Below are 25,402 nucleotides of genomic sequence, written 5' to 3'. Positions count from 1 at the left end.
CTCCCCGGGCCGCTGGCAGACTGGTCGCCGCCGGGTTGCTAGGGAGGCAGCAGGTGCTTCTCTAGGCACTTGACTACCAGGCTGGCTTCCCTAGTAACTGTCTGTGCTGCAGACTGGGGGTGTGTCCCCAGCACCTCCCTGATTAGCCCTGCTGCTGTCAGGCTCCCCGCCCCTATCTGCTTCTGGGGCGGGAGCGCTGACAGCATTTAAAAAGGTGTGTTTTCCTTTCAGCCCTTGCCAGTGTTAGTTTGGTCTTCCAGCTGCACCCGCGTATTCTTTTGACTCCTGTTTGTGACCCCGGCTTTCCTGACCTCTGCTTTTGGACCTTGACTACGTTTTGCCTGACCCCCCTGTACTGCGTACCCTCCTGTTGCCGACCCGGATTGTCTGACCATTCTACCGTTGTTTGTCTTCAGTGTCTGTTTGTCTTCCCGTGTCCCGCTTCCCTAGTGAGGGTAGGGACCGCCGCCCAGTTGTCGCCCTGGGGGTTAGCCCAGGGGGGCAAGTAGGCAGGGACAGGGGTTGCGGGATATCTCAGGGACCCCCATATCCCGGACACTGTCCTGACAGTTGGGACATCGACACAAAAATATCTATAGTCGATAGTATCGACTATCGCTGAACAATTCACAGACCTCGGCAAAACAAGTCTACAAAAGTAAGTATGCCCTTTCACAGAAGACGCTGAACAAACTATCGATTATTGTAAAATATCGGTGGAAAACTATCAATATTGCGATTTATCGACTTTTATAAATGCAGTATAAAAATAAAACAGGCCTAGGGTTAATAAAGCAACACAATCAACAAAAAAAATTATAGTTTGATGATTAAAGGTAAACACACTGAAACAAGGTCCTGCCAGCTACAAGGAAGCCAGAAGATGGACGCTGGATCTGACGGGATGTGAGCATGATCTCTCTGTGTGTTGATTTTTTCAAGTTGCCGCTGAGGGACCAACGGTCTCCATGGCAACTTGTAAACAATGCAGGGCCTGGTAACGCGAACGCAGTGCCCCGAACGCAATTGTAATTGCGTTAGATGGGTCTCCTATCTTTTCTATGAGCACTGCGTTTGCGTTAGACACTGAACATGCGACATGTCGCGTCTCCTTTTGTGGACGTGACCTTCATGCGTTCAGGTCTGCCCTCCATCTGCATGTGGAAACGCTTTCATTTGGAAAGTATTGCCCACAGCATTCAGAGCCTGCGTCTAACGCGATAAACAAACCCATGTGGAGATGGGGCCGAAGACCCCACTTTTTCTGAGAGTCGTTTTGCCGGAGCAAACCTTATTGGTGACAAAGAGTCACCTCACACTTTCCAAAAGTTTCTAAAACTTGTTTTTCAGTTCATTAGTGCCTCGAGCCAAACTGCATCCTGTACCAACACAAAAGAAAGAAAATATAGTCACTAGACCACACACGTTTCTTCTTTACAAAAATCGATATATTGCCTTAAACTATCGATGTTACCGATATATCGGACATAACAATATCAATGAAAAGTATCGCCAAAGCATTAGCGATATATCGATATTTTGATATATCGGTTTTCGATGTCCCAACCTTACTTGCACCCCTAGCAATCATACATTTTCACCTATCCTGTGCACATGAATGCTATCTACTGATCAGTATGTGTAGAACTTCCTGCAGTTAAAATACTTTGTGTCTTTGTTTTAGAACCTAAAAGAGGAACTGGGAATGAAGCGGCAAACATTCGACCATTTGCATGAGTTGGCCCATGAAGTAGTTCTTCTTATGGGCAATGGAAAAGCATCTCAAAAACTGAAGAGTGATATGGAAGATCTTGCTCAGAGGTGGGATGGATTGGTACATCTTTTAGAGGACTACACTAACCAGGTAATTCAAATTTAAGAAGCTACTATATACTAAAGTAATTGATAAACCAAAGAGGCCTACAGTCATCCCAGGACAAGAACCAAAGGGGAATGAAATGTAGCATGTAATAAGGATGGAGAGTTTTGCGCTGGATTCAGCAGGAAGTATAGTATCACCAGGCGGCCATTCAAACAAATAGCAGACTACGTAATCCATGGATTGTCTCGATCTGTTAGAATGAGGGTACATCTACACGGGATGGGGAAATTCCATGGCGAATAGCGGACTTTTGACACATTTTGTTGTAGATTTGTACGGATTTCACCGTATGCTTTGCAAAGGGTAAAATCCACAGTGAAAATCTGGAAAAAAAATCGACGTCTGTAAACCCAGATGGAAATTCCATAACATTAGTGTTATATGTGGACATAGTCTTGTAAGCCAAAACCAGGAGGGGAACGTACAGAGAAAGAATAATGGAAAGATTTGCATTTCTTCCCTATTTTGGACCCGCTCCTGGTTTTGGCTCACAAAATACTGATGGAAAATACTGACGTGTGAAGAAGCCCTTAGATATGATAGTCCCAGAATGGGAACTATTCTCTGTCTTCATGAGACATGCTATCTGTCCATAAAAGTCACATTCTGCTAGTTCGGTAGTTTTGTATGATATATGGGAAACAGGCACTAGGCACAATAAGACTGTTCATAGCTGTGTTGGAAGCTGCGGTCAAACCCTTAGGGCGAGCACCCACTGGCGTTTGCGTTTCCCGCGGGAAAAAAACGCAGCGTTTTCGCCGCGTGTCCCGCGTTTTTCCCGCGCGTTTTCCGCGGCATTTTTCGCTGCGTTTTCGCGGCTTTGCCATTAATTTCCATGGAGAAAAATAAGGACACATATGCAACTGACAGTTCCTATGTTAAAAACGCAAACGCAACGCAAAAAAAACGCCAGTGGACAGGAACACATGTTATCTCTATGCCTGTGCAGGAAAAACGCAAAACGCAGGTAAAAAAACGCCAGTGGGTGCTCGCCCTTAGTTGGCAGTTCTGACAGATTTGACAGCAAAACTAGTGCAGATGTGAATTGGGCATACGGACCATGACGTGGCATATACAAAGTTGGCTGTTTATGTATATCATTATGTTAAGTCAGACTTAAAGGGAATCTGTCACCTTTTTTAGCCCTATAAGATAAGCATATAGGCTGAAAGTAGGTGACCTGCTAAGTCCAGGAATGTAAGTTTTATATTGACCTCCGGTGTTCCCCTGGTGCCAGCACTGGAAGCTGCCACTCAATTCATTGTGTGGCACCGCAGAGTTGTGCTTCCATTTTAAAATTACAACAGGTGGACTACTTAGCGGCTTCCAGTGCTGACACCGGGGGAACGACGGGAAAGGTAAGTATAACACTTATTCCTGGGACTTAGCGGTTCACCTTTCAGCCCATAAGTTTAGCTCATAGGGATAAAAGTAGGTGACAGAGTCTCTTTAAACTCTCAGGTTCAAAAAGACCCTTCATTTTTTTTTTTGCATGTCCTACCTAAATGAGCCAACTGGGAGTGCAATAGGGAAGGTAGGGTGGTTTCACATCTGCGTTGTAACCTTCGGTTGGAGATCTGGCTCAAAATTCTGTAAGCAAAAGCCCTGCATGTAGCACTTTTTCTTCTAGCTTTAAGCCGGGCAGCTGAGTGAAAAGCGAATAGACCCATTATAATAAATGAAGTCCATTCAGAGCTGCTCATTTCCATCCTAAGACGGAGCTGTTCGACCGTGGGAATCCCCTTTCCGGCTCCCCGAGCGCAGACGTGAAACCACCCTTATGAACTATAAAGTAGACCTTTTAAGAAAAATATTTGGAAAATAACATTATTGTGTCTTTTTTAGGTCACAGAGTCAGTCAGCAGTTATGGTATGACGCAGGTTACCAGGAAGGTCATTACTGAGACTGTGACTGTGAAAGAGCAAAGTAGTGTTCACTTGATCAAACAAGAGCTCCCTCCGCCACCTCCACCCAAGAAACGCCAAATGTACCTTGATGTTGAAGAGAAGAAAAAGTGAGACTCCTCGTTAAATGTTATTGTGCTTTTATTTATTTATTTTATTTTTAAAGAATTACATTTTTCAGTCTGGAGGTTAAAAATTGTGCGTAAACGTATTTTTCAACATCAACTTATTCTGCAGTACAATCACTAAATGTATTCATCTACCCCATGTGGAGACAGTTTCATAGGAGGTCAATAGAGTGAACCAGTATGCTTTTAGTGTGTTGGACGGAACCTGTACAAGCAAAGGGAAAATATGGCCCCAATGATAAGCACTAATATATATTGACCAGGGCCATAGCTATAGGGGGTGCAGTCACTACCGGGCCCTGTAGCTTTAGAGAGCCCAAAGGCCACTCTATCATATAAGAAAACACCAGTGTTATAAATGGCATGTGGATGGTTAGGGGGCTCCCTATATTTAGCCTCTACCTAATGTTTTAAGATTTTAGCAATGTCCTCAAATGCTAGTGTTAAATTGATGGGTTTCATAAGAGGGACCCAAGGATGCAGAGGAAAGTTGTGGGGGCCCCATGCTGGACTTTTGCATCTGGGCCCATGAGCCTTTAGCTACGCCTCTGATATTGACCCTCTGTATTACTTCATATTCAGAGGGATAACCCACTTCATTACCAAGAGAATTAATTTCCTCTGTGCTGATTCCTTTTTACTCAATCAACTATAGGATACGTCTCTCGGGTGAGGTTTTTATTGCAGTAACTGAATGTGTCTGAAACCCAACCTAACCTCGGCAACCATCGGCCACCCAATCTTGCCAAAAATGCCAGCCATGATGTTATGTAGTCCTAAACACAGCCAAACACTATATATATATATATATATATATATATATATATATATAATATTTTTTTACCAACCACTATGACACTATTAGGGTGGTTTCACATCTGCGTTGGAACTTCTGGTTGAAGGTTCCATTGCAGATCCAGCACAAAATCCCGTAAGAAAAAGCTTTGTGTGCAGCACTTTTTATTCCAGCAAAAGGCCACGCAGCTGAGCAGAAAGTGAATGGACCCCATTATAGTCAATTTGGTTCTTTCCTAAGAAGGAACCATTCGACCTGAACGGAGAAGAAAACCAGGACCCCCTACACAGACGTGAAACCACCCTTAGGGCACATACACATGGGTGTAGTATGGCTCCTTATAACTTCAGAGCCATTATACAACACTCATGGAAGCCAGTAGGGTTATACTGTACCTCTTTATGCCTCCAATTTTACATCGAGCCACAGAGAGGAAAATAAAAGGTATTGGAGGTCGTATTATGGAGATATTCTGCTGTATGCCTCTAGAGGAGAATATCTCTGTAATTTGGTGCTATACTCCGAGTGCCTTCAGAACTGCCTGCCTCTGTTCATGTAACTCTTGAAGAAGCCTTTTACTGTCAACTGCCATTGTAAACAAAGGGTCATCTTTTTAAAGTTTCTTATGCCAGTTTTATCCTAAAAGAAAAGTTTCAGATTTTTTTTTTTCAGATCTCGGTGCATAATGACCTCCGTTTTTCATATTTTATCTTAGGTTCGACAGCGAATCTGCTGAACTGCTGAATTGGATGATTAAATCCAGAGCTATGATTCTGTCGACGGAGATCAGTAACTATAGAAAGATTAGAGAGACTTCAGACATAAAAGACATGCTAAAGGTAAAAGGAGAAGTGGGAAGGAAATGGCCATGAATGAGGGCTTTGTCTGTGATACGCTTTGTAGCAGCTGGAGGTATGATCTGTAATCTGGCCGTCCAGCACATTAATAACCACATGCTCTCAGATCAAAGTGGTTATTGGCTACCTATTTTATCAAAGGGACTGTAATGAAAATATCCTCTGACAGTATACATATTAATAAGGCATTTTTAGAAACGATAGACCTAAAAAGTCTCCATAATGTCGTTGTAGTCTTGTTGTACTCTTTTATGCAGATTTACAAATACACCCATTGTTATCATATCACATGGGTCTTCTGCCCATATATCTCAGTTTAGCAATGGTGTCTAACAAAACCAGATTTACATTCTTGCTTGTGAGGATATAAGTAGTGGAATTAAATATGCAGCATAGAACAAATTTTGCACACTTACCGATTAGGTGGCCATGGACATTTATGAACCCTCTGATTTTACCATGATCTGGTTATAGAACTATTAGTTCTTCTCCTAGTGTTCGGTAAATATCAATGGGACAGGTAAAATTGTTCTTGCTCTGCTCTATTATAAATGATATTAGAAGAGTATAGCCTAATGCCCATGGCCGGGTCGGATTCAGACCCTGTGCCCCGGTACCTGTCAGCCGTTCTTTTCTCCACTCTGTGGACGTGTCGGCTGGCACGCTGCTGCACATGTGCGGTGCAGAGAGATGCGACTCGCAGCGGGAAAGACAGCTTCCATTGCCTGCAATGGAAGCCGTCCATGCGAGGCCCGCACCAAAATAGTACATGCTGCGATTTTCCCCAGCAAGCGGGAAATCGCAGTTGATTCCCGCTCGTGGGCAGGAAAAAGCGTTTTCCTTCGTGCTCTATGGGCAGTATTTGCGGCAGTGCAAATATGGCCGTGGGCATTCACCCTATAGCGGCTTTTAGTCTTTCAACACCCATTATACAAGTGATATGTTTGAACATGCATGTTAATAAGGAATCTGTTGGTATAAATGAGCTGCTGAAAAATCTGTAACCTGTTTGTTATATTATATCTAGATACTAGAGAAAGAAAAAGCTGAAAGGACTCCCAAATATAAGGAACTTGTTGCAACTGGACAATATTTATTGGAGCTGTGCAAGCAAGGTATGATAATTTCATATATACACCTATAATATTCAGCCTTATTTTTAAGAATAATTGAATTAAAGGTTAGTAAAATATAGATTTTGTCAGACAGAAGGATCAGGATCCACCTTACCACGCACTCGCTTGACTTATGGCTACCTGAGAAAGCAGCACTTGGGTAACCCAGGTTTGCACCTTGACCCCTCCAAGTGGGATTTGGTCTTCACTGCAGGGTCCCCAAACCATTACTTGCAGAGATTGCCCCTGTAGTGTAGCTGCTGATGGGCTATCTCATTCATTGGGCTAAAGCGTGGTACCTGATGATGTGAACAGGTGCGTATTCAAAAGACTGGCAATGGTCAGGGCTGGTGGCACAATTGCAATAACTAGGTCCAGCAGATGGTCAAGGTAGGCAGTAGGCAATAGCAAAGCCCAGAATACAGAGCCAAGGTTAGGGAGCACCCAAGTCCGAATTATCAGAAACGCAGGCAACTGGAATTTGCTTTGTCACAATGGTTATAAGAGACTTATTGCTTAGAGAGATAGGGAGGATTCCTAAAATAGCAGAACCTGGATGGGGATTGGTGGAGAACATGTTTAGGACATGTGTACTGGCCCTTCAGGGAAGGAACATTAGCATATGTGCCCTACAGGCAGACAGAAGTGAATCAGCAGTGCAACTTGCATGGTGTGCATCACATGGAGGATGGAAGCTCCTGACTGTGGCCCCAGAAGCAGGTGAGCCAGGGGAGCAGTGGTCGCACAGATTTATGGGCAACATTATTTGGATAGGTTAGATAAAGGTTAATTATCTGAATTGCCTACAGTTTAACAACTCAGAAATTGATAATTTGTTTCATATTATAGATGGCCAAACGTACATGGCCACCAAAACCTAAACCATGACCACTAATGTAAAATTGGGTCCACTCTTTGCTATTGACTTCCACTATTTTAGGAAATGTTTACCTTTTCAGCTAGAAGAGCAGTGTAAATACTGATTGCCTATCCATTGTTTTAATATCACATCAATGGGGGTCCAACACTCGTCACCCCCACTGATTAGCTGTTTGAAGAGGCTGAATCGATACCACAGCCTCCTCCTTGGCATGTGACATCATGTTCATTGGTTACCATGACGTTTGTGTACCTCAGTTCCATTTAAACGAATGGGGTGGAGCTGCAGTGCCAGGCACTGCTGTGGGGCGTAAGGCGCTCTTCCTGGTAGTCCAGAGTGCTTGCCTGAGCACCACATCCCTTTCAAACAGTTGATCATGTGAATGCCAAGAGTCGAACCCCACTGATATGATATTGATTAGCTATCACAAGGATAACCACAAAAGAAAAATTGTCCAGAGCACTGAAGAGGAGGAGCAGTCAATCAGTAGATCAGCAATATATTACTGAAGTTAGGCAACACATTTCTGTACTGGACTGCCATCAGCACTTTCACCCGGCTGTTTAACACCAGAATAACTTTTCTCTTTCAATAATCCCTGCTTGGGCTCCTTGTTGTTCGGTGGGTACTGGCTGCGGTTGCAGCATATTAGCACTTTTATGCTGTTGTGCCGCTGCACAACCATTGGAGGTTAATGTACTTTATTTTGGGTCCCTCTGCATAATGGAGTGCCTTTCTGTTTAGCTTTTATCCCAAGGATAGGCCAGCAGTATCTTAGTCCTATAAAACTCCTTTAATGATAATGCCTGACTTTCAGTTGGTTTTTCAGTTCACGACACAAGTTGTTTGATGACTCCCAGTCTTTCACATTGTGTAGCTACTACTGTAGATTGTGATCATCCTTCTAGCTCAGTAATTTCCCAACTCAAGTCCACAAGGTTCCCCCAACAGGTCATGTTTTCAGGATTTCCTCAATATTGCACAGGTTGTTATTGTCAGTCCTCAGACATTCCCACAGACTACAGGGTATCGTAAAAACATGACCTGTTGGGGTGCCCTGAGGACTAGAGTTAGAAAACACTGCCTTATCTGATGATAAGTTGACTGGGGTAGCTCAAACAGGGAACTAAAACTGACTTTTTGAATGATCTTTTTGGATAATGAAGCCAGTAGTTGATTCTTCCCTCTTATAACAGGTTGCCACGAGAGGTGGTGAGTTCTCCTTCAATGGAAGTCATCAGAGGGTGGATAGACATCTGTCTGGGATGATTTAGTGAATCCTCAATTGAGCAGGGGGTTGGACCCGATGACCCTAGAGGTCCCTTCCAACTCTACTATTCTATGATTCTTTTACAATAGGGTAGCTAAATCCCGGCTTGTTGTACACCATCATCTTCCTAGTGCACTAGGTTCAAGAATCTGGTAAAGGTAACAAGAAAATAGATACTACAAATGTAGTGGAGAATCATCAAGGAGTCACAAGTGGCACAAACTCTGAAACCACATCCACTTCTTCTGATATATCCTGGAAAAATGTAGTACATCATTTCAGACAGAGGAGATATGTAGCATTATCCTACCAGGAAAGGGTGGGGAATCTGCCTTGGAAATATTTCTTTATATCATACCATATGGCATTATTAGAATGAACACGCAATATGACTTTCTTTTAATTCTTTGGATGATTCCAATAGATAACTCTCCTAATCACACTAGTCCTGACTGCGCCAGATTATGTGAAGTTAACTGGAAAGGTTTATGAGATATGCAGAACAGGTTTCCGTATTAAATACGTTGGTATGGGGAGGCAGAAACAAACTTTACCACAATGTTAAAACAGCTGTCAGAGGTAAATATTCTTCAGTGTGTTTCGGATACAATGTCTGCATACAAGAGACTGTCCTTACCTATAGAAATACCGAACATAACAACCATGAAAGTATAATATGGGATCAGTACAGGGAAATTACTTCTTCTATCTAAACTCATGTCCCTAATATTTTGTGCGTTCAAGTTGTAAAGCTCCTTTTACATGACACGATAATCATGATAATCGTTAGATTATCCTCTCATTGATCCCCCTCACTGTCTAAAATCTGATCTGTGTCTCCTCTCTTTCAGTTTCATCCCATTTCTTCTAGTGGTTCCTTGTACAAATGAGAATAGGGCTGATCCCTCTGCTCTGTGACAGCCCTTCAGTTATTAGTAGACAGCTATTAAGTCTCCTCTCAGCCTCCTTTTTTGCAAGCTAAACATTTCCATATCCTTTAACCGTTCCTCATAGGACATGATTTACAGACTGATCACCATCCTGGTAGCTCTTCTCTGAACTTGCTCCAGTTTGTCTACATCTTTTTTTATATTGAAGTGCCCAAAACACTCATTTGATTTGTTCCAGCCAAAAAAACTGAAGCAGACTGAAAGCAAACTGTAAGCCTGCAGTTTTTTTTTTTGCAAACCCGTTGAAGTCAATCTCTAGAAACTGAGCAGAGAAACAAAAACCCTGAACTGACCCTAACACAGGTGTAAAACCACCCTAATTACGTCCTACATCCCCTCTGGGCCACAAGGAGACATCCCTCGGCTTTCACTAAGACCATTTGATGCCGATGTCTCTTAGGATTCTTCTTCCGCTTTTTCCAAGAATGCCCCACTCCCACATGAAAGTATTCCAGTTCTCCGCAGCAGAGGACATTTTTCTTGTGAAAACCAAGGTTTTCAGCAGAGGGAGATGCAGTTGTGGTTAGCTGTTAGCAAGTTCATGATTAACCCCCGTACTTCTTAGCATACTTTAGATTTCTCATGATGAGAGTCTGGAGCCCAGGATATTGCAACTTCTGCATGATGTCTTTTGCAAATATTTGCAGAAGTTTGAGAGATTTAAAATGTGTCTGCTTTATGGATAGACACGAAGGCGAATATTGTGCTTGGCAGACCACTGCAATTAGATGGGACGTTTTCTTAGTATCGTCACCGTGCTCCGTATTAATACATTACTCAGTTTGTCATCTACTCAAAGGGGAGTTACTGCTAGACTGCAACTAATGCCTGCCGACAGGGCTGCACGGTGACCCTGGGTCCATTTTATGACCAAAAGTGTTTTGAGCCTCCATGTCTGCAGCAGAAATTCACCTTTTGGAACGCTACATTCTTAATTCCTGTTTGACATGAACGTATTTGCTCACAATTTTGCGCGGGCAATACTCAGTGAATAGCACCCATTGATTTAATAGGGTTCATTCACAAAAGCGTTTTTTGCACACGCATTTTATTCACAAAAAAAAATACATAGCATGTCCTATTTTTCTGCGCGTTTGCACGCGAAAATTACACATATTGAACGTGCAGCACACTTTGACCCCTTTCCGTGACCTTTGGTGGATGATTTTAGTGTCGTTAGATTTGTGACATCCTAACTGCCGTAGAATCATACAATTTGAGTTTGCTACATTGAATGACCTGTCAGGCTCAGGCCACGTCAGAGTTCCCATGTTAAGCCTACCAGCGCTGTTGTGCTTCAACATTGCCAAGCGATGTCCATATCAAGTGCTTATCAGTTTAACTGTTGCCATATCCCCAAAATGTGGAAGACCAAGCCGTGGACGGCGATTAGTTCAAGCCGAATCCTCAGCTCAACAGCTCTTAAGACATTTACAACCATTTTTCCAAACATACTTACAGTATTTCTTCCTATCTGAAAATTCTTGGAGTCCTTCTCTTTAGCGCCTTTTCATACGGAACGTAATAGCCTGCATGAGATACACAAATCCGCAGGTCTAACTGCAGATTTTGATGCAGAATTGTGGGCACGTGTTACGCCATTTACAATTCTGTGTCAAAATCTACAGGTAGCCTGCAGATTTTGGTGCAGAATTTACAGCGGCTTGTGGTTAATGCAGCCTACTCCGTTCCATGTGAAAGGTCTCTAATGTGAGCCATATGATGTCATTGTCAGGAGCAATAATCGCTTGCTGAAGGGAGTTTTAGCACACTGGAGATTTCCTCCATTGGTCTGCCTCTATTTGGAGTAAATGAGCAGGCATATGTAGGTGAACAACTGCCTGTTTTCATGGGCCAATAGTTGTTAAAAACCAAGCAATTCCGACAAGTGAGGGAGATAAAACATTTTCAGATATATTGGTGACATAAAGAAAAATTGGAATTACAAAAATTAAAAATGGGGATAAAAGCTGTATTACTGGAGATTAAGGCTGTCGTGGATCATCTGCATAGCAGCTACAATTATTAAGTACTATTTCTTTTATGGTAGAAACTTTGGAGCCTTTCCAGTTGCGTGCTATTGTAAGACGGGCTGTGTGTAGTATATGGCAGATAATTGTTCTGCAGACCAATGGGAAGTTATCTATCCCTAACAGTAGAAGCGTCAAACCAGGTTTGTTTTTAGTTGTGTTGGAGGAGAGTGTTTTTATCATTCCAAACACCTTTTTCCATAGGGTGGAAATTAGGGGGGCAACTCCAGAAAATGGGGAGCAATGACCCTGTTTGTCCACAGTTCCTCCAACATTTAGGGGATGCGCTGCTAGAGATGTATGAGAGTTTTAATGGAGTATAGTACAATCTGGCTAATAATTTATAGTACTGTTCGTGGGGGATGCGCATACAAATCCCTCCACATATCACCCTTCCAAGTGTCTCCATGTCTTAACCCCCCCCCCTCCTTTCCGTAATAGACCCTTTACCATAAAGTAAAAGCCTTCAAGTGGTACACATAAGTTTCTGGTTTATAGTTGATATCTACCGTATATACCGGCGTATAAGACGACTTTTGAACCCCGAAAAATCTGCTCTGCAGTCGGGGGTCGTCTTATGCGCCGGTAATACAAAAAAAAAAAAAGTGTAAAAAAAAAAATTTATTACTCACCTCCCACGGCGTTCTGTCGCGCTCCGGCAGGATGTCGCTCGCTCCGGCAGGCTGTCGCTCGCTCCTCGTCCCCGGCGCAGCATAGCTTTCTGAATGCGGGGCTTGAAATCCCCGCTTCCAGAAAGCTAATACACACGCCGGCAGCCATGACATCATTGAATGGCTGTGATTGGCTAAAGCACACGTGGCTTCAGCCAATCACACTATTCAATGACATCATTGAATGGCTGTGATTGGCTGAAGGCACACGTGTTAGCAATCACACCCATTCAATGATGTCATTGAATAGTGTGATTGGCTGAAGCCACGTGTGCTTTAGCCAATCACAGCCATTCAAAGATGTCATGGCTGCCGGCGTGTGTATTAGCTTTCTGGAAGCGGGGATTTCAAGCCCCGCATTCAGAAAGCTATGCTGCGCCGGGGACGAGGAGCGAGCGACAGCCTGCCGGAGCGAGCGACATCCTGCCGGAGCGCGACAGAACGCCGTGGGAGGTGAGTAATAATTTTTTTTTTTTTTCTCCACTGTATACCGGCGTATAAGGTGACAGTTGGGGGGTCGTCTTATATGCCCCGTCGCCTTATACGCCGGTATATACGGTAGTACTCAAATGCCGAACTACATCAACCTGCCAACTACGCTCTTATATTTTGTAATACTATTCAGCAATGCATTGCATGTTTAAAATATCTATGTCACGGTAATTGTATTCTAATGCAACAAATATGTCAACTTTCCGTAATTTTTTGTTTGTTTGTTTATTATAAAACCCAATAAAAATTATTAAAAAGAAATATAAGACAGCATTTTTGGGTACACTATGGGGAACATTCATTAAGACTTTTCTGGTGTAGAAAAGCGCAGGGAAGGACAAGGCAGGACTTAGCAAATGCTGACAAGATGTCAGAGAAAGTGGAGATATTTTTCAGGCGAATGGTCACGTGTCATAGAAGAAAATAGCTAGACCGGGTACAGGGAGCCTATTACAAAATGGCTGATTGTGATGATGTACATTAGATTTTAAAAATGTTATTCTGTGCCTGGAGTCCTCTTTTATGTATCTATCGTTATCCATTTAGTCGGGGCCAACTCTCAGACTCTTTATGAAACAGCCATCTCCACGCGGTTCTGTTTTGTATGGCCTCTTTCAGTTCGATCATTTGAATGTTGGTGTTGGCTTTGATAGTACCAAGTAGCACGTTCTTTGATGTCCAGGTCTTCTTTTATCGCTGAACACTCCAAGCATTATCAATATTTTTAATAAATTAGCTCTCATTATGCGGTCAAAGTACGAGAGACTCTGTTTCGTAATTTTGCCCTCCAATGACAATTTTGGTTTGATGCGGTCTAGGACTGTTTTATTCATGATCTTGGTAGTCCAAGAAATTTGTTGCAATTTCCTCTAGCGCCAAAGTTCGAAGGCATCAGTCTTCCTCCGATTCGTTTTCTTAAGTGCCCAACTTTCACAGCTGTAAGTTGTGACTGGAAGGATGATTGTGTTGACTATCCAGAATTTTGTTGCGATGCTTATGTCTTTGCTTTTCCAGGTCTAATCCATACTTAAAGGGGTGGTCTCGCGAAACCAAGTGGGGTTATACACTTCCGTATGGCCATATTAATGCACTTTGTAATGTACATTGTGCATTAAATATGAGCCATACAGAAGTTATTCCACTTACCTGCTCCGTTGCTAGCGTCCTCGTCTCCATGGTTCCGTCTAAATTCGCTGGCAGCTTGCTTTTTTAGACGCGCTTGCGCAGTCCGGTCTTCTCCATTCAGCACGAGCCGCTTCAGTGTGCTCCCCGCTACAGCTCTTCTGCGCATGCGCAGACGAGCTGTCACTGCTCGGGAGCGCGCTGAAGCGGCCATTCTGCACCATCCTCTGTTAGAGGAAGGTGCAGAAACTGGAGCTGCCCAGCGGAGAAGACCAGCCCAGCCCAGCAGCCCCGAGAAGCCTCCCAGGTAAGTGATGGGTCGGGGGGGGGCTGCCGCTGCGCCGGGCTGCGCCGGGGGGGGCTGCCGCTGCGCCGGGGGGGGCTGTCGCTAGGCCGGGGGGGCTGCCGCTGCGCCGGGGGAGCTAGCGCTAGGCCGGGGGGGCTGCCGCTGCGCCGGGGGAGCTAGCGCTAGGCCGGGGGGGCTGTCGCTGCGATGGGGGGGGCTGTCGCTAGGCCGGGGGGGCTGTCGCTGCGCCGGGGGAACTAGCGCTGGGGAGCCGGGGGCTAGCGCCGGTTACCTGCTGTCTGGTCGGCGGCTGCGGGGCGTCTGGTCGGCGGCTGCGATGCGTCCGGTTGCCATGGAGACACAGCTGGCGGCGTCTCGGGAGCGCGCACGTCGGGCTGCAGCGAGCGACTGGGAAAGAGCCGGCGGCCATCTTGAGGAAACTTTTATAACTTGCTGAAACGCTGGAACGGTAAGTACGAACCAGCTAGAAATGTCATTTACAGGGGGGCTTAGTAATGTGTGTTTAATGGGGGGGACTGGGCAAAAAAAAAAATTAACTGCTTCCTCGAGACATCTCCTTTAACTTTGCTCTGCGACTTAGCGTAATTGATCGTTTTATTCCGGTTCCCAATTCTCCATTGTGGTCGATTTTTCGATCCGAGGAAGATGAGGTCTTGAACTGCTTTTATTTCTTCATTGTTGATTTTGATTTTTCATGTACCATTACCGGCTGTTGTCATGATCTTCCTTTTCTTGATATTCAAGTACCCCTTAGGTGCCAAATCTTCAGTCTTTTGGCCGTGCATGAAGAACAGACAATAGAAATCCATTTTTGTATATATGAAGATTTTCAGCGGCTGGTTGTCAAAGATGTTTGGAACAGATTTCCAGCAGATATGGTTGGAAAAACAGAAATAAATGAATTCAAGCGTGGGATATACAGTACATAGATCTGTCCTAAGAGAGCAATAAGAAGGAAATAATAGAATGGTAGACTATATGGGGTCTTTTTCTGCCATCAATTTTCTATGTTCCGAGTGCATTGGTATTACTGATGGACTGGTGAAATCAGTGTGCCTGTCGCTAAACTATGCTGCTCTCAGATAGCCCTGACAGCTTCCATTTAAACCTAAGATTTTTGTGTCAGTGCAAACTCTTTCAGCATCATTGAAACTGTATTTCCACAGCTGCTGGTAAGGCTTTCCCAGTCATAGACAACTGGCTGTGTATCTGACAGCAAACCTGAGCCGTGCCGAATGAATGTCTGTAACTCATACTTCCATATTGCATTTTCATGATACATTTCATATAGGAAGTGCATTCCAATCCTGTCATGGTAGCATGATAATAAATGTAGATTTTTGCTGTGCCCTCTAAAAATGTCATTTCCTAACTTACAGTGAATATAAAAAGTCTACACACCCATTTTAAAATGAAATATTTTTGTCATGTTAAAAACTCCAACTAAGGTGAGTCATTTCAGATGTATTTCCACCTTCAATGTGACCTGTTATCTGTACAATGCAATTGTTGATGTACCCTTTGACTTTATGACATCATTCAGTTTTTTGGGGTAGGTTTCTATCAGCATGCCACATCTTGACATGTCAATCTTTGTTCACTCTTCCTTGTAAAAGCGCTACAAATCTTTCACATTCTGAGGGCATTTCATGTGTAGCACCCTCTTCAGGTCTACCACAGATCTTCAATGGGATTCAGGCCTGGGCCCTGGTTGGGCCATTCCAAAACTGATCTTCTGGCGAAGCCATTCTTTTGTTTTATTTTTAAAGTATGATTTGGGTTGTTATGCAAATTCCTCTTCATTTTTAGCTTTTTAACAGAGGCCTGAAGGCCTTGTGCCAGAATAGACTGATATTTGGAAAAGGCCTCCGTCTGGCCACCGTACTCCACATCTCAGAGTACAGGAGATGTTTGTCACATGTACTACACAACCAGTACTTGCCAGAAACTCCTGTGGCTCCTTTAATGTTGCTGTAGGCCTCTTGGCAGCCTTCTGGACTAAATTTCTTCTGGTCTTTTTATCAATTTTTGAGGGTCGTCCAATTCTTGGTAATGTCACCGTTGTGCCAAATTTAATCCACATCTTGAGGACCGCCTTCCATGTTATATGTAATGCTTTGGAAATGTTTTGGTCCCCTTCTCCTGACTGACACCTTCCAACAATCAGATCCCTTTGATGTCTTGTAAGCTCTTTACGGACCAATTAAGAAAATGTCAGGAAAATCCTCCTAGAAGAGCCGAGCTTTATATGGGATAAACCATAACCACTGTAAATAATGGCAGTGGAGTCCTGACTACTATTTAATGTAAGGTTAAATGTGATTGGCTAATTCTGAACGCAACCACATCCCCAAATGTAAGAGGATGTGAACACTTAAGCAACCACATTATTTTATTTTTTCCACTTAAATGATTTCCGTTTGTTCTTCATTGGATTTGTACAGATAGCGGGTCACACTGAAGGTGAAAGTAAATCTGAAATGATTCATTTTTGTTAGATTTTTTTAACATGACAAACACGTGGCATTTTAACTGGAGTGTGTAGACTTTTTATATTCACATTTGATATAGACTTCTAACGCTATAGGATATGGAGCCCTCTTCTGTACCTACTGTCTAGATGTCTCTTTAGGTGATGTTTTTGCTTCATATTATTCCATATATTTCATGTAATCGCCAGGTATCATCTCAAATACTAAATTGGGTTTTATGTGTATTGTTATAGAAGATCTGCCAGAAGAGGATGTGAAAGGATCCTTTGCTAGATTAACAACTGAATGGAACAACACAAACAACCAAATACAAGAACTCAACAAGGGAATTTTGTACCAGGACTCCATCACTACTTACTTCAAAGAGTTAGATATTTTGGAAGAAAAGCTAAGACAGGAGGAAGAGTGGTTAAATACCCAGCCATTACCATCCCAGGAGCTTCCAATGCAATCACTGACGGAGGCTAGACAGGTAAATGTACTCACTGAAAAATTACTGCATCTTAATATATATACCATTTTTATTACTTTATCCCACTAGTACATATTAACCCAGTAAGGACCAAGCACAGTACATTTACGGAATTTAGTTCTGGGCTTTAATCCCGACCGATCGTAACAATATGCAATGCAACGGGAGCTGGTCAGGTCCTCAGCTGTCAGTGACAGACGATGACCCGGTGGAGAAGACAGAAGTATTTTTTAACCACTTGTACTTTCTTTCTTGCAGGCTACATAGTGCTCAATGAGCGCTATGTAGTGAAGAGAGAAAGGAGAAGTGCCACTTCCGCTATTTGACTTGGCGATCACACAACCGCCGGGTACCTCCTGCCACAGTAGAGCTGCAGGGTCTTAGCAGACCTAGATGACCTCTGTTAGTGACTACTGTGACTACAGGGGGATGTTTTCCTTTTAACTGGGGTTCTCATGGATGCCCAAGCTACAGTGGAAAAGTGTGAAATAAAAAAAATAAACAAAAAAAGACAATGTGAATGACCCCCAGAGGTCTTATATGATATCATGTGGGACATAGATGTTGAAAAATTGAACAGCTGCAGGGCAAGGCTAGCACTGAGTCCTGAGAATCATGAGCTGAGAATAATTTAGTGAATCCTGCATTGAGTAGGGGGTTGGACCCGATGACCCTAGAGATTCCGTCCAACTCTACACTTCTATGATGGCTCCTTCAGCTCCCACAGATGATTGACAGTTTTCTTCTGCTGTGTGTAGAGAAAAGTTAAACACTGTAATTTTAAAGGGGTTGTCTCATGAAATCAAGTGGGGGTATACACTTCTGTATGGCCATATTAATGCACTTTGTAATATACATCGTGCATTAATTATGAGTCATACAGAAGTTATTCACTTACCTGCTCCGTTGCTAGCGTCCCCGTCGCCATGGATCCGTCTAAATTCGCCGTCTTCTGGCGATTTTAGACGCGCTTGCGCTGTGCGGTCTTCTCCGTGGTGAATGAGGCCGCTCGTGCCGGAGAGCTGGTCCTCGTAGCTCCGCCCCGTCACGTGTGCCGATTCCAGCCAATCAGGAGGCTGGAATCGGCAATGGACCGCACAGAGCCCACGGTGCACCATGGGAGAAGACCCGCGGTGCATCGTGGGTGAAGATCCCGGCGGCCATCTTGGTAAGGTAAGTAAGAAGTCGCCGCAGAGCGGGGATTCAGGTAAGTACTAAACGTTTTTTTTTTTAACCCATCCCTTGTGTTTGTCTCGCGCCAAACGGGGGGCCTATTGAAAAAAAAAAAAACCCGTTTCGGCATGAGACAACCCCTTTAACGTTCAACCATGCTTAAGTTTCAATCTTCCCAATTTTGTCATCTTTTTATACAAAAATACAAGGCCTGATCTTTATACATAATATCACTTTGAAGAATAAAGTGTATTACAAGTCCTTTAGCGTCAAAGCAGTCTCCACTCAGCGTTCCTTCACACTCTTAGATGTGGCCACGTTGTGTGACGTTGGGAGTCCTTCCATTTCCTTAAGCACTTAATTAAAGGCGTTATCCAGGGAACGCCTGCCAGGATACATCAGGGTTGGAGCAAAAGCACTGCTCCGACTGCTGTGTAGTGGCTTGAGCTCGTTAAATTGCTGGCACAGCTCTCATTGAAATAAATGGGATCCCAGCCTGTAATTACAAGTGCCAGCCACTACACAGTGGTCGGAGCAGTGCCTCCATTTTGACCCCTGCGCACTATCTGGATATCCCCCTTTAATTCTCCCTCTATATACATATACTGGCTTCACCACTTTCTTGATACAAATATATTGTACAGTGTTATCTATATTATAGTATTTTTCCTTACATAGTGCAGACACTTCAGTGTAAAACTCTGTAACATAGTGATATATTATTGTACATAAATCTAGTTTTTAATCTATTTTGCAAAATAATTGAATATTCTTTTTGACTAGATTTAGACCATCATCATCTTTACTTTTATCTCCATGTCAAGTAGAAAAACTCTATATTGCTAGTTCTAATACTGAGACTTGGTTTAGATTAATTCCCATATAGTACTAATTCTTTGAGTAATTGAATGGGTGCATGTATTTGAGCCCCCAGCCATTGACTTGGGTGCAACAAAACTGCCACTGTAGTTGACACTGGTGTCTTCTTTCTTAAAGTTGTATTCTGCAGGGGGCGGAGCCTGGCCGGAGATGTAGATAGTCGCATCTCAGAGTAGCTCCTGCAAGATCCGACATTCCCATCCTGTTAACGGGACCCAGAGACGCCGAAAGGCAATCAAAAAGCAGCGGAGGCACAGTAGCAAGCTCCGGAGACAGAACAGACAGCAGCAGAGTTAATGGTGCGAGGCAAGGAGCGGGGGAAGGCAGATGAAGCCGGCGGCAGGCAGAAACAGCATGGCGCCGGAGGGAGGGAGCAGAGAACGCTCATACCGCGGCCCAGCACAAACAGTGCAGACACAGCACGTAAACTGGCGGGGTATGCCAGGGAGGAGGGGGGCAGAAAACAGGACTCCATAAGCCCAAAACAACAGAGGGGAGAGCGGGAGAGCCCACAGAGAAGCACTCAAACGGAGGGAGCAGGAGGGGAGGAAGAAACTGCAGACACAGTACATGCAGAAAGTGAAAGTCAAAAGGAAAGAGCAGACAAAGCAAACACAACAACGGACCCTGCTAAACACAGCAAGGACAAGGAAAAACAAAATAGTCTACATGCTGTACAAGATCATGCTGGAAATAAGCAGGAAGTCACAAGTCAGGCAGACAACCCCAACTACAAAAATAAAGGTGCAAACAGTGTCAATCCAGACGAACACTACACAGAAGACAGCATGAATAATGCAAGCAGCCCAGGCATATGCACGCACAGCGCAAATCACGCAGACACCTCAGAAAGCACTATACGAGACACCTCCCAAAGTGCAGAAGATGCCGCCAAAAAAGATCAAAGGCAGGAGGACGAAAGGTGCGCCAGGGAGCCTACGTTGAAAGAAATATTCAGCGAAATCACTAAAGGCAACGCGTCACTGAACAACCTTAATATGCAGATGGGGGTGATGCAAAGTAATGTAAACCTGCTACGGCAAGATATGAGGAAAATATCAGAGCGTCTGACAGAAACTGAACAACGTATAAGCGACATAGAAGACGCAATACAGCCGATGCAACGAGACGTGGAAAAAAATCTGCATGACATACAATATCTACAGAACAAGGTAGACGACCTAGAAAATAGGTCAAGAAGGAACAACGTGCGGATTGTGGGCCTCCCAGAAAAGACGGAAGGAAGAAACCCTGCAGAATTTTTTGAAACATGGCTGCCCGAACTGTTCGGAAGAAACACACTAACTGCAATGTTTGCAGTCGAAAGAGCCCACCGTGTACCGACACGACCCCTCCCCCTGGGGGCTCCAGCCAGACCGATACTCATCAAAGTACTGCATTACAGAGACCGTGATACCATACTCCAAAAGGCCCGCGAAAAGGGTGAAATCCAATATAATGGCGTGAAAGTCTCCTTCTATCCAGATTTCTCCACGGAAATACAAAAGAAGCGAGCAACATTTGTAGAAATAAAAAGACGACTGCGAAACCTACAAGTGCCCTACGGGATGCTGTACCCGGCTAAACTGAGAGTGGCGGCGCTGGGCACGACACAATTCTTTGAAAACCCAAAAGATGCAGGTGCCTGGATAGATCAAAATGAAGAACAGATCCGGAGGGGAAGATCACCGCGCAAGACACCATGAAAAGGCTGCACCTAAAGAAACGTTCATGCGAAGGGAACCGAAAATTTCTGAAAGGAGCTCCTGGGACGACAGGATGCATCGCGTAGGAGAATGGAGGACTGGTACCCCGATCCGATGAGACAACGGATCAGTGAGTTACATGTTGGGGGTGTCTGTTGTTTGGTCTCTCTCTCGCATATTAGGGGAATATTAGATAAGATACAGTTAAAAGGGATAAGGTTAAACGATAGAAAAATGATTCAGGGTGGGATAAGGGGAAGAAATGTCAACGTAAATGTACAAATGATAAATGTGTTGCAAATAACGAAAATATGTATAGTAAATGTGGATAAATGTCTGTACTGGGGAATGTGGGGGACCAAACCAAAATGTTACTGGAGAAGCCCTATGCGGAGAACAAACAGTAATACACATACACATATACGGGGCGACACGGGCGAGACACAAATACAGAGATGGGGACCCTCCCAGTGCGACTCACTCATAAAAACAAAAAGGGGTGGAGGCGCCCAGAAAATAATAACCCTGCTGAAAACAAAAAACAAGGAAAATGGGTAGTAGGATAAGGGTCGTATCGTGGAACGTGAGAGGTATGAGTGACCAGACAAAACGATCAGCAGTACTGCAAGTCATCAAGGAACAAGGCCCGGCTATTATATGCTTGCAGGAAACACATTTATCAAAAGAAAATACGGACACGTTCAAAATAGGGGGGATGGGTCAGAGCTTCCACTCCACACACACGAGGTATTCCAGGGGGGTCAGCATAGTGATACACAGAAATATACCGTTTAAATGTCTCTCACGAAAAATTGACCCAGAAGGCCGCTTTATATGCCTACACTGCAGAATCTACAACTACACATGCATTATAGCTTCAGTATATATCCCGCCACCATATAATAACATGATAATGAGGCAAGTTATAGGTTTCATAACAGATAAACCGGACATTCCAGTCCTTATCATAGGCGACTTTAATTCGGTCATTAACCCTGCACAGGACAGACTAAGGGCAGGAAACGCAAACGAAGAAAGGAACCTGACACCACTAGGTAAACTAATAAACGAGATATCATTGATAGACATATGGAGAACACGGCACCCCACAAACAAACAATACTCCTGCTACTCATCCACATACCAATGCTTATCTAGAATAGACCTAGCGGTAGGGAATATTCAGATATATAGAGATATAACCTCGATAGAATATCTACCAAGAGTTGTTTCTGACCACTCCATCCTACGTCTGGACATACAGCACAGTAACACTGTGAGTCATTCCCAAAAAAGATGGAATCTGAACTCGCACTGGCTAAACATATTAAACAAGGAAATAGTGAAAAAAACACTAGAGGAATACTTCATATTAAATAAGGATACCACAAGTATGACGATTTGCTGGGAGGCCATGAAGGCATATATGAGGGGGGTATACATACAGCAAATCACACAGGCAAAAAAAGGACATAGAGAAAGAGGGCAAAAATACGAGACAAACTAAAAGAATCAGAAGAAAATTACATAAAAGAGAAAACTATAACAACACTCAACCTATGGAAACAGGCCCAAGAGGCCCTTAATAAATACGTCCTAGAAACGGCAGCCACTAAAAATGGGTTCAGGAAACAGACATATTATGAGGAGGGAGAAAAAACAGGACATATGCTGGCAGTTATAGCCCGAGCACAAACTAGCCCCACATACATCATTGAACTAAAAGACGCACAAGGCGAGATAGTCAGGGACGCAACATCCATAAGAGAGATTGCACGGGAATTTTACTCCTCTCTGTATTCCTCGAAACTGGAAAAAACGGTAGAACAAATCGAGGAATACTTGGCGGATATAAGAACACATAAATTGACGGAGGAACAGAGAGAGTTTCTAGATGCACCAATAGACTTGGAGGAGATGCAAGAGGCAGTAAAAGATATGCAAAATAACAAGGCCCCAGGGGAGGATGGTTTCCCAATAGAATTTTACAAACAACATGCAGACACTTTATTACCACAACTCCTGGAAACATGGGCGGGGGCGGAAAAGGTAGGGGAACTACCACAAACAATGCGAAAAGCAAAAATAATAATTCTGTTAAAACCAGAAAAGGACCCCCTGTTGATGGACTCGTATAGGCCGATATCGCTGTTAAACGCGGATGTCAAAATTATAGCAAAAGTTTTAGCCAAGCGGCTATCACAAGTGGCATCCACCTTGGTGCATCCAGACCAGAGTGGGTTTATACCAGCAAGATCAACGGCAACGAACATCCGTAGAGTATTTCTAAACCTACAAATACCCGTAGATAATACCGGAGACAGAATCATATGCTCACTGGACGCGGCCAAGGCGTTTGATAGCGTTGAGTGGCAATACCTGTGGAAGGTACTAGAAAAAATGGGCTGTGGCCCAATATTTGTGAGACGAGTAAAACTCCTATATGCTAGAGCGGAGGCGGATGTGTCCATCAACGGGGGGTCATCAGAAACATTCCCACTACATAGAGGGACAAGGCAGGGATGCCCACTATCGCCACTCCTGTTTGCACTTGCAATAGAGCCCCTAGCATGCAAAATTCGGTCACACCAGGAAATAGTGGGATTCATAAGAGGAAACATGGAGGAGAAAATCGCTTTGTATGCAGACGACATGTTATTATTTTTAGGGGACAGGGAAAAATCTTTAGAAACCACGATGCAAACAATAAAAGAATTTGGAGCCTTCTCAGGACTCGCTATCAATTGGACCAAATCCGAAATACTATCAATAGACACCCCAGACATGCAAGTTGCCAACAGAGAATTAACACTGAAATGCACCCCAACAATTAAATATCTGGGAGTTAAAATTACGAAAGAGGTCAGTGAGTACGGGAAAATAAACCTGGAACCACTTATGGAAAAATGGAAACAAAAACTTCACGTATGGAAAAAACTACCCATGACAATCATAGGAAGAGTGAATCTTATAAAAATGATATGGATGCCCCAATTACTGTATCTAATACACAACTCCCCACACTGGATAACACAAAAATTTTTCCACAAGGCCAAGGGACTGTTTAGAGAACTCATATGGGGAGGGAAGACACCTAGGATAAAATTAGAACTGCTATACAATTCAAAAGAAAAGGGAGGATTAGCCTTGCCCAATCCGTTCTCGTACTTCATGGCCTCCCAGCTGCAACATCTCAGGGGATGGGAGACAGAAGAAACACACGACGCTAGTTTCAGAATCCTTAAAAATCTCTTTAACGGATCACATTTGTTTGAAACCCTGGAACGTGGAGCGTTTAAAAAAAACGGTCAAAGTGCCCCCACGCTATTATTGATACATAAAATATGGTGGAAGACCAGAAACATGCTTGATATAAAAAACTGCACACAACATACCCCCATATGGAATAACCCGCACCTGCCAGAAATCAACAAGCTAAAAGGATTCCAAGGGTGGAAAGACAGGGGAGTTAGGAGAATGGACCAGATACTGGAGGGGGGGGAACTAAAAACCTTCGAGCAGTTAAGGCAAAACCACGACATCCCCAATAGTGACTTTTACAAATATCTGCAACTTAGACACGCTATACAAGCGGAAAAAAACACGGCGGAAATAACAATGGTAATAAATATAGTAGCGGACATAATAGGAAAAGCCACCACCACAGCGGGGAAAATATCTGTACTATATTCCCATATACAGGACACGGTCAATGCACACAACCCGTTATCAACAAGAGCAAAATGGGAGGCAGACATAGGGCCCATTGAGGAGTCGCACTGGGAGGAAATCCTACAAATGACACCCAAGCTATCTCTGAGCGAATCACACAGAGTCTCACAAATATTTCTAATACACAGAGTGTACCGCACCCCGGCCTTCTTACACAATATAGGAATGAGAACCTCCCCGATATGTGCAAGGTGCAGAACCCACACGGCGGACCTAATCCACATGCTATGGCGATGTCCGAAATTGCACAGATATTGGATGGGAATAAGAAATGCAATTAACGCGGCATTTGGCATACGTATGGACTTTACACCATACGTGTGCATTCTGGGATACATACAGGATCTAACATTAGATGATCATGAAAAACTAGCGGTAGCCAGACTATTGTATATAGCCAGAAAAACAATAGCCCAGCGCTGGTTGGACGAAGAACCACCCACGCTGGGAGAATTCAAAAATAAGGTCAACCAAATTTTACCGTGGGAAAGGAGTATTTACACTAAGCGTAAGACCAGTCAAAAATATCAGGACATATGGCTG

General features: G+C 43.7%; 1 protein-coding gene across 7 annotated transcripts in view; it reads left to right on the top strand.

The window, feature by feature from the left end:
• UTRN (utrophin) overlaps positions 1-25,402 on the top strand; it is a 701,048-nt gene that overhangs the window by 169,955 nt on the left and 505,691 nt on the right. For all 7 annotated transcript variants that reach the window (XM_066595903.1, XM_066595904.1, XM_066595902.1 and 4 more), the window contains 5 exons: positions 1,685-1,864; positions 3,728-3,897; positions 5,427-5,550; positions 6,596-6,683; positions 17,131-17,369. In XM_066595903.1, the coding sequence (XP_066452000.1) occupies positions 1,685-1,864; positions 3,728-3,897; positions 5,427-5,550; positions 6,596-6,683; positions 17,131-17,369 (801 nt within the window). The remainder of the gene's footprint in view (positions 1-1,684; positions 1,865-3,727; positions 3,898-5,426; positions 5,551-6,595; positions 6,684-17,130; positions 17,370-25,402) is intronic.

The sequence above is a fragment of the Eleutherodactylus coqui genome, chromosome 3, assembly GCF_035609145.1.
Source record: "Eleutherodactylus coqui strain aEleCoq1 chromosome 3, aEleCoq1.hap1, whole genome shotgun sequence".
Taxonomy (NCBI): domain Eukaryota; kingdom Metazoa; phylum Chordata; class Amphibia; order Anura; family Eleutherodactylidae; genus Eleutherodactylus; species Eleutherodactylus coqui.
Note: the sequence above shows the minus strand (reverse complement) of the source record. Positions and strands in the feature narration are given on the sequence as shown.